The sequence below is a fragment of the Chanos chanos genome, chromosome 5, assembly GCF_902362185.1.
Source record: "Chanos chanos chromosome 5, fChaCha1.1, whole genome shotgun sequence".
NCBI classification, from domain to species: Eukaryota; Metazoa; Chordata; class Actinopteri; order Gonorynchiformes; family Chanidae; genus Chanos; species Chanos chanos.
Genome location: NC_044499.1, coordinates 22,292,015 through 22,302,234, shown reverse-complemented (window position 1 = coordinate 22,302,234; position 10,220 = coordinate 22,292,015). Strand labels below are relative to the sequence as shown.

Below are 10,220 nucleotides of genomic sequence, written 5' to 3'. Positions count from 1 at the left end.
GCACCGCCGGCCGCGGGTTTCTATCCATGTTTCGGCAACGAGTACTAGATACTTTTATCAAGGGATAGATACTAACTGCCCGAGTACTACATACTTTCAGTGGTAATGGACACTGCTACCTGCTATTACGGATTGCACCAGCCGTGTCGCTGCAGTAAAATATTTTAGTGAAGATTTCTGAATATCCGTCTATTATTGAATATCTGTATATAGGCTATGTAATGCCGGGGTTGGGAAATAAAGACCGACCCTCACAAGACCGAGCCACCGGGAAAAAATTCCGAACTTCCCGATGGCCAGTCTGCGCCTGACTGAATCTGAGTTGCTAAAGAATAGTCGTTTACACATGAGAGAAGTTTGCAAGTACTTCATGATACTTTTTATATGTGAATCTGGTACATGAGCCTACATTACATAAACATTAGTCATAGACAGATTTTAAGGTAGTCGGGACTGGATAGAGTACCAAACAGGCAATTCCTAGGTTCTGGATTTTAATGCGTACAAGCACACTTGGCAACTGGGAAAAAAATCCTGTAATAAGTTTCAGGTTAAGCAATGTCAGTCACATGCATGAGCAGAAATGACATTTTTCTGATTAAATGTCCAGGAAAAGTCCTGAATCCGAAACTCCGATTTTCAAAACTTTTCATATTCCTGTGTCTTTAAGAAACTCGCTCGAATGGCATCACTACAGAGAAGGAAATAGGAAGTAAAAGTAGGAGCACTTGGCACAAAGAAGGGAAAGCGAGAGAAAGGATTGCTAGACATGGCGGGGATTAAAGGTAAACTTTTATGTCATTTTGTGTACTGGAACCTACATTACTAAACTAATAATGAACTGATTCCGAAGTGGGAAAACACAGCCCACTGAGAGTTTCACCTTTCTGCGACATGCGTCGTCACTTTGGACTAAACAAACTCTGCGTCGCTATTGTTTTTGCGCTCGCTGACCTATTTTTTAGACTGATATTTTTAAGTTGTCTTTTGCTTTGATTTGAATAGCTAGTGCAAATACACAGTATATGCTTTTGGGTTTCGATAGGCCTTTAAAAGATGTAGGCTATATTCTTCTATACTGTGAATAAAATCTCAAAATGCGAGCGACATATCTATAACGTCACTGATTATAAATATTTTATAGCTCTGACTAAAATCAAAAAAGTGCCTAGACAAACCTATGGTTGTTACTGTTAGTAGTTTTCATATGACTTAATAGAAACAGCTTATGTCGCATATATTTGCACCTCCTAGATGTGCCCTATAGGGGGTAGCAACATGTTAAAGAAGACCAAGTGGTTGGAAAACTCATTGTAAACTACATGCTGTATTTTCACGAATTATAATCACACACACTTGTTTCAGCACTGGTGGGGCTGTCCTTTAGTGGTGCAGTTGGACTGACATTTCTCCTTCTTGGCTGTGCATTGGAACAGTATGGGTAAGTTCACTACACATCAGAAAAACAGCAACTATGAAAACGCGAGTGCTTTGTGACAATACCAATGCCCAGAGCGCAGATGGAAAAGTCGATAACCTAGATTCAAGGTGTGGTTCATTAAACAGAAAGTGAAAGGTTTTGCGCAACACCTTTTTTGTGTTTTCAGTTGGACCTGCCCAGAGACAACTTCTGACATTTTAAAATAAGTTTTACGTTTCTTGTCACTATGTTTAAAAATTATAGATGTGAAGCCAATCTTGTTCTGTCAATTCCAGGGTATACTGGCCACTGTTTGTCCTTTTCTTCTACATACTCGCTCCCCTCCCACACGTTATAGCAAGGAGGTGTGGGGACTACGGTGATTCAGCTAGCAACGTGTGTCTGGAGTTGGCGTACTTCTTCACCACCGGTATCGTTATATCGGCGTTTGGCCTACCTATAATCCTCGCCCGCAAATCTCTGGTGAGCCCCATCTAGACTTGTCTTTTTCTTTTTCTTTTTTTTTGTCGTCGTTGTGCCCTAGTTTTTTCGGACGGAGATGTAGCTAGTTGTGTTGCGTGCGTTTCTGAAGAAATCGTTGGTAGGCTACATCTTACCTCTACAATGGTGAAAACAAGCAGGAAAAAGTCACCTGCCCTGTCGCGATTGGTATTCTGATGACACTTATATGCAGAATGAAAAACAACCATTTAACTATGGTAAAATATGGAAGTTTCTAAAGCAGGTGCGTGACAAAGGTTTTTAGCAAATCAGTGAGAAGGTGCTTATCGAATGATGGAGCATGCGAATGATGACAACTGTGTCTGTAGGTCATAAGTCCATTGTTCTACATGTCTGATACTTTCGTATTTGTATAGGTAATATAGATAGATCTATAGATCTATATTAACTTTTATTTAATAGTTTCCGTACCACAAAGGAGTTAAGCACTGTAAAAGGATGACTGTATTTTTTATTGGTAAACTTGGCTGCACATGTTCTGTTCCTTAATAAAGTGTTTGTGATGTTGAATTGAAACTCTTTCACAGATTCAGTGGGGTGCCTGTGGACTGGTAATGGCAGGCAATGTCTCCATCTTTCTTACCATCCTGGGATTCTTCTTGGTCTTTGGAAGTGGAGATGAGTTTGGTTGGGAACAGTGGTAGAGCATCCATTGAGTCCACGGGAATGGGAGAAGACAGAGGGGAATAAAAATCCACATGTATATACCTTTTTGGGTGGAGAGGGGAAAATGTGCAATAGTGAAACACTAAGACCAAACATAACCATTCACTCAAGCATTACTGTGCCAATGCTGATGAGAGGATGCACCTGGAACAGGTGGATGAGGTGAGTTGAAAAAACTCTGAGGTATAGTGACAAAGTAAGGTGGGTTTTGAAAGTAGTTAACAGTCATTGATTTCTCCTTGCCAGGCCGTCCACCTTCACTCATCTCTCTATTTCATACCATTCTTTCATCAGTGGCTAACAGTGGTGTTACAGTGGCTTTACCTGGGCACTACACACATGACATACAGTATACACTACAATATACACTATACATTATAAGGGAAAAAAGCTGTCACCTTGTCGTTATCTTACAATCACCATTACAAAAAGTTTCCTAGTCTCTATCTATTTCTCTGTTTCTCAGAAAAGTGGCCTATTGGGGTGTGTGTGTGTGTGTTTTTTTCAAATAATTCCATGGGTTACATATTAATGAAATGGCCTTAGATTAATGTATGGGTGTGCATGGTACATTTTCACATGTGAGCCCCATAATGGATATATTTTTAGGATTTATTTTTGTTCCTTCAGATGACACATTGTTGCTCTTTGTAATATAAGTATGGTTATTTATCTAATCTTAAAATGTTACCAGTTCCCCTGGTTTGGTTAAAAATATGTATAATTCTCACCTGTTTTCCCTTTAACCTGCTATATCTATCTCTATGGGTGTTATATATATATATATATATATGAGACATGTGGAGGTTGGTAGTCTATCTTCTTGTAAGAAATTAACTTTTTCTAGTTAATGTTTACAGTCACCAAAATTCATCAGACTCATCTATCAGTAGACTGATCATACAGCATCCAAACTTTAGTCCCATGCCTGGGAAAAAAAAAAAAAAAGAAACCAGCAACAACAACTAAATTGCTGTAAGTGTATGGCTAAGAGCTGTAGGCAGCATCACTGATGAAAGCCATTCCAGCTCAATTCAATTGTGACTCACCTTTTATTTGAAGGCTTTTGATTTTGAGTGTGGCAAAGTGCTTTATTTGAAGTGTTCTTTTGACTTTTTTTGGAACAAAGCTGTTTTTGCTCTGAAAAAAATGTACTTTTTATATGTGAGTCTATGAAATTTTCATGTGTTTCCATCATGTATTGCCTTAAAATTGACGGTAGCTGTAGAATTCAACAGAAGTTTTTCTTTTTTTATGCAGACTCAGCCACTTTTGTTTGGGAGCCTTGAATCATTAGCTATGCACTTGAAAATGTTTTTATTAGTCTGATCCATATGTTCTGTGTATATTCTACTTAGTTCTATTTTACGTAATTCGACTCTACTCTAACAGTTTTGTATTGCTGACAGTTATCACTTTGAAACAATTACACACAAGCTCTGTATTCACAAAAGTAATTGACATTTAAACCATTATGTACAATAACATCCTACGAGTTTTCCGTGCCTGTGTGGTTTATTAAAATACCACATCCGTTAAGAAATGTTTGTTCTCTGATAACTTTAATATGTCTGTAATCTACAGCAATTTTACACGTCTGTATTTGTTATACACGACTCTGTCTAATTTGTAGTTTGATTAAGCTCTTATATATTTGGACCTTACGATTAATTAAAGCCCGTATATTTTGGATTGTGCTCTCTCTTTTGTTTATTTATTTGAGTCAGACAAATCAGTGTTACTGGTTGCAGACAAGTCTCTGTGTTAAAAATCATACTGTTCAGATGGAGAGCATAGCCTTGGCCCTTGAAGGATATTGATCACTTTTCCCAGAGAAATTGCTTTCTCTTCTGTGCTTGTGAGAGTGTGTGCGTGCCCAAACACAATTAACCCTCATCTTGTCTTTTTCTGAACCCTGCTGCATTGTGCATGTCTCCCTCTTTCTCTCTCTCTCTCTCCCCCTCTCTCTCTCCCCCTCTCTCTCTCCAGCTGTTTTATAAGCATAAGCTGTATGAGATCAGCCATGATGTATCTGAACTACATCTTCACCGTTGATAGTACACACACAAAGAGATCCAAGAAAATGAAATCTGGGAATCTGGAGTTAGATTAAGATGTTAGAATTGTGAGTCTAAAGTGCAAATGTAACTGTAATTATCACAGTAGTTTCACGTCTGTCTATTACCTAAAGTTTTTCAGCTGCTGTTCACTCACACTAATAACGTCTATGAAAGAGACTTTTCTAATGAACCATCGGCTTTTGATCTCACGTTTTTCGTCGCATGAATTGAGAACCAGTTTAAATATTAATAACAGATTCAGAACCATTATTTCTCTTGAAAGGGAAGCCTTGCAGTTAAAGAAAGGCAAAGAGAGAGAGAGAGAGAGAGAGAGAGAGAGAGAGAAAGACATTAAAACTAAAATCAAAGAGCAGGCTATTCGACACTAACACTCTGTCCTGCTGAGATGCAGGCTTCGTCAGAGGCAATGGTCTCTGCTCAATCCTTTTTTTTTCTTTTTTTTGAGTGAAGTAAATAAATGAATCGTCCCCAGATTCTGGCTTTAACGTGGCTGGTGTGGCTGGATAATGATCCACCCTGGTGAGTTCTATTTTAAGACAGATCAGACCAGCCAAGGTCCACGTTGAGAACAATGAAAAGGAAGAGGAGGAACAATGCAGTATGATGGAGACATCAGGTAGAGACGTCTCTCAAGAAATATGGCATTTTTGACATCAAGTTTAACACTCACAACCAATATATTCAGCAACTGAATCAAAAGGTTGCAAGAGGCAGGTTTTGACATAAGTTGAATTTTAAGATTTTACTATCATAGAACCGGTGCTTGAAATGCGATGTTGGCCTGCCTGTCTTGTAGATGTAATTTTTTTTTCGTAATAGTGGAAAAATAGTGTTCCCACAATGATACACATCACAGATTTTGACTCTGCCATCTTGAGCTGACATATCAGCTCATTGATGTGCTACCTCACAGTCAATAAATGCCCCAAGCTCTTACAAGTGCCTTACGGGAGGAAAAAAAACGTAATTTATTCATGGACGATTTGACACATGTTTATGTTATTATCCTGCTCCGAATTAGGGTGACGCCTCTTGACCTTTTCACATTTGCACACTTAAAGATCCTTCAGTGACACAAAAACCTCTCAACTCGTTTATAATTTACAATTGAAGCCGAGGAATATTATCATCTGACGGTCTGCTTTTTTTCTGGTGTGCAGTAGATAGTGAAGGGGTGTGTACGTGTGTGTGTGTGTGTGTGAGAGGGAGAGGGAGAGAGAGAGAGAGAGAGAGAATTATGTCTAATTCAAAGAACCAGAAGAAGTTGTGGGGAAGAGGAGGAGCCCTCCAGTGAACTGGATCTCTGCACTTGAAGAACCGTTGCCTGGAAACGGACTAGCGATAATCCGCTTTTTTTCTTTTTTCTTTCTTTTTCGTTGTATTTATTTATTTATTTATTTTTTGACAGGTAAGTGTGGCCTTGAACACAAACCCTAGAGATGCAGCATATGGTGCTGCTTCTACTACTTCTGGTTGTTATTACTGTCTGTCAAAGGGTTCCATGTGAGTCCATCCAGTCCTTTGCCTGCAGCTCCTTGGTTACAACCAAGAGATGCAGACTGATAATTGGACACAATGGGATAAGTGGAACGTTTGCTTTCAGGACAGGAACTGTGTAAATTACGCCTTGTTGATTGTTTACTCAGGCAGGAAACCTTTTCTTGCACGTCATTCAATCATTTAGCCAAATTATTCAGTTCTTAAACAATATGTTTGCTAAAGCTCCAGCACCAGCAACTGAATCTTACAAAGCAAGCTCGTCAGATAGAGCCAGTCCTCCACCAGCTTAATCACTTAAATCGTTTAGAGTGATGAGGTCACAGGAAGCATAGGCTATATATTATAACCATCTGTCTGAGGTTTAACGATTTGAATTCACATCTGATTAAGCGATTGTGTGAAAACCATTATGTTCGCAAATAATCACAGAGCATTTGATGAAAAGATTTTCCTTACTCGTTCGTTGCCGTTTAAAAATGCTCACTATGGCAATGGGGTTTATATTTAGTGCAACAAAAATCTATTCTCCAAGGCAGCACGAGGTGTTTACGGAGCTTTTTTTTTTTTTGAGGATCTACCTTGTTTCACCCGTTAGTGCGAGGACGACTGATGTTCTCTGCCTCCAGGGGAAAAGGTGCCCTTGGGTGTAGAGAGAGGGTGCATCTTTGATTTCTTAAACCTCCATGTAGAAAAATATACACTGTTCTGGCTAAAGCCCTTCTGCACAATTAAGTATGAACTCTTGTTAAAGTCTGAGAAGACAGATTTTGCACGAATTATGATAATATAATAAATGAGGATTCCCTGAATTATCAAGTATTAGCCCTCAGTGATTTCAAATGTCATTTGAAACTATCGTCAAAATCGCTGTTTAGCTCTCGATGTTGACATAAACTAGCTTACATCGAGCGCAGTGTCTGTTCGGCGCTGGGCTAATGATTCACTGGCCACGTAACTCGGGTCCAGCACAATTCAACTGGGGGACGTTCGGGCACGGACAGGACAGTGCTGTTACACGACTGGGACACAGAGACAGTTGATTAGTGGATGCCAGGGACAAAGAGCGACCTGCCCTACTCAGTCAGCCGACGGATCAACAACTGTGCACATCGCTCTCAGTCTATATGGGATAGGAGGGGTTAGTACAACAGTGTATGCCGCACCTCTCAGAGGTTTCAATTCAGTTATCTGTTTACTCTTCCAGAGCAAAGTGAACACAAGGTAAGTCTGTTTCTATGTTGCTCAATATGTCTTGATTTAAGGGTACAGGTCTACGGGCGGACTGAACCAAGACAAGCGGCTACCCTGATGCTCGGCTAAGGCTTGAGATGTTTCCGCGGGTTTTCGGTACACGGTCAAAGAAAAATAGTTCTTTGGCCGAATTCTTTCTGTGAATGCACCTGTAAGTGTTCGTTACAAATCTAAATATTCTATGGCATCAGCAACAATATGACTCTATGCACGATTTCTTCAATCGCTTAGAGATGAATAGCAGCACAAATGTTCCTTCAGTTCTCAACAAAGAGTGAATGGAAAACGATGGACTGCTTCCTGTGGAAAAAAGTGGAAAACCCACTCTTCTGTATTTCTGCAACTACCACTTGGTGAAGACGATTTTGTGTCGTATGATGCCTAGTGAACACTAAGTAGCGGGTCTAAACATGTGGCTAGGGTGAGATGGGACCTTAAAGCTACAGTCTGTAATATTCAGTAGCTAAGTGTAAACTCAAACAGTGAGATAAATAATCCTATCGATTTTTTAGAGCTGTAATTTAATGCATTACTTTACTTACTTACTTTAAATGCTTTACCCATAATGGCGCCAAACACAAGTTACTACTCTGAAGTTTCATTTGAATCACTTAGTTTAAAATAATGCTCCGATATTATATTTTGTTTTTCTGCCTTTGGAGAATCATGGACTGATATCCCCCATGTCCATAGCACTGACTCTCAATCTGAGATGTAACACTGGAGAATTTTGAGCCTCATGTATACGTATGCGTGAACTTGTTTGTTTAATATATAAATCGCCGCTCCAGTGCGGTGCTTTCATAGATTAATGGCTCTAAATGTTGAAATAGAATCCCACGATGTGTTTATTCACAACGTGAGCCATTTGCATGACCTTATTCATTAATCATCTCTGCTAATTAAATGGCCATGCTGACAGTCACTTCTGTTGTTTACTGGGCCGTGGAAGCGGAGTACTGAACTGTTTTAGTCCCTGGTAATCTAAATGCTATGCTTTTACACTAGAGGGAATGCAGCTCCATCGAAGCCAGACTAATCAATCAAACTGTTTCGTAGAGTAGCGTTTTTGTGAATGAAAGCTTTTAAACACTCTAGGCTCTTTAGCTATTCCTTGTTGTGATACACAGGCAAGTTTGGCATATTGAGATTAACAAAAATACTCTGAAAGAGTGTGTGCAAGCTGTAATTTTTATTTTATTTTTTATTTTTCATTTTATTGTTGTTATTCAATTCTTGTACTTTGTGCTACATTGGTAAATACCAAAAAGAAAGAATGCACAAGGTCATGAGGGATACAGATTATAGAAAAAATACTTGCTTCCACACAACTTCGTTGATTTAACAGTTCACATCCTGTTAGATTTAGAATCCTTTATAAAAATGCTGGAGAGACTCAGTTACCTAATATTTAGCTGCCATGACTAAAGGAAAGATGTCAGTGACTTTTAAAGAAAGAAAGATTTGGGATACATTTAGGGGGAGCTTTAGTGATGCAGACTAGGAATAGTGGTTAAGGTGATTACTGACATTGGAGTCTCAGGGAGATATGTTAGCAGCTGGGGATCACCTTTGGTCAGAAGACCATACTCCTCAGCTGTGATGAAAATGCACTGGCTCAGAATGCCAGACAAAACAGATAAGTCACTCCGAATTGGTTTAGTACAAAAATATCAATCCAGGATGTTACTAGGCTGTTTCATAAAGAGCAGCCTATGGAGAACTTTACAGAGAAGAACATAATAATAGGCCTCCAAACGTATAAACCCATCATTATAGCTAAGGATGCAGGCCTGCAAGTAAAGTGGTTCAAAGAATGAAGGCGGTGAATTGCCGAGCGATCGGAAAGAAAAGTCATGTGGTGTGATGAGTCATCCTTCACCTGTTTCTCACCCAGCAGATGAGTGTCTGTATAGAACACAAAGCGAAATAAAGATACAGGCCTGAGTGCTCCTATCAAAAAGTGAAGGGGTTCTGATGTTCCTCTTACTGTGCTGGGTGGAGTTTTCCCGACATGATTTTGGTCCTCTCATCTCCTTAGAGGGCATGATAGATGCCAGCCAATACATAATCAGTGTAAACGATCACCTTCATGCTAAAGTGAAGCACTTCTGTCCTCATGGGACATGAACCAAATGCTTAAGTCTTAAGATCAGGACCTAATGGGAATCCTATGCTACCTGGAAACAGCATTTTCCACCACTATCAACAAAACACCGAATAATGGCCACAGAGGAATGATGTAGCATGTTTCCCATTCCATGCCAGGGGCCTTTTGGAATCTTTGCCAAAGCACACTGAAGCTGCTCTGACAGTTTATTTTGGCCCAACACCTGCTTAAGACACTTTATGTTGGTTTTCCTTTTAGTTCTGCAGTTGACTGATATTCTTTTAAACAAGCTGGATGAATAGGGTTTGTTTAGTTACTGATGGTGATGAAAACAACACAACCATGTTAAAAGAGCCATTCATGATTAATGAAAATCATGAAATGTCACACCATTGACTTCACAGACAGCACCGCTCTCTCTAAAAGAACTCTCATGCCTTATATCTGTACATCTGTATAGCATTAGGGAAGACACAGCTCTTTCTGAAGACAAACACACAGCTTGAATCATAAATTGTAGAGGAGACAGTGTTTTTAAATTGAATTCTGGAATTTCTGTTCTTCCTAGGAAAGAAGTCAATATTTCTAGTTAATGGTGGGTATGTCTGATGTTCAGTGGATGCTGTCAAACACATCTGACGTCAAAACAGAAGAGGCCGCTGTTCTTTGT

The 10,220-nt window shown here is 39.4% G+C and overlaps 1 protein-coding gene across 1 annotated transcript; it reads left to right on the top strand.

The window, feature by feature from the left end:
* The first annotated feature begins 714 nt into the window (after positions 1-714).
* leprot (leptin receptor overlapping transcript) lies at positions 715-3,380 on the top strand. Its single transcript, XM_030773757.1, has 4 exons — positions 715-785; positions 1,366-1,441; positions 1,717-1,903; positions 2,470-3,380. Exons 1-4 carry the CDS (start codon positions 770-772, stop codon positions 2,584-2,586), a joined length of 396 nt encoding a protein of 131 aa, XP_030629617.1. The 5' UTR covers positions 715-769; the 3' UTR covers positions 2,587-3,380.
* Positions 3,381-10,220: the final 6,840 nt, after the last annotated feature.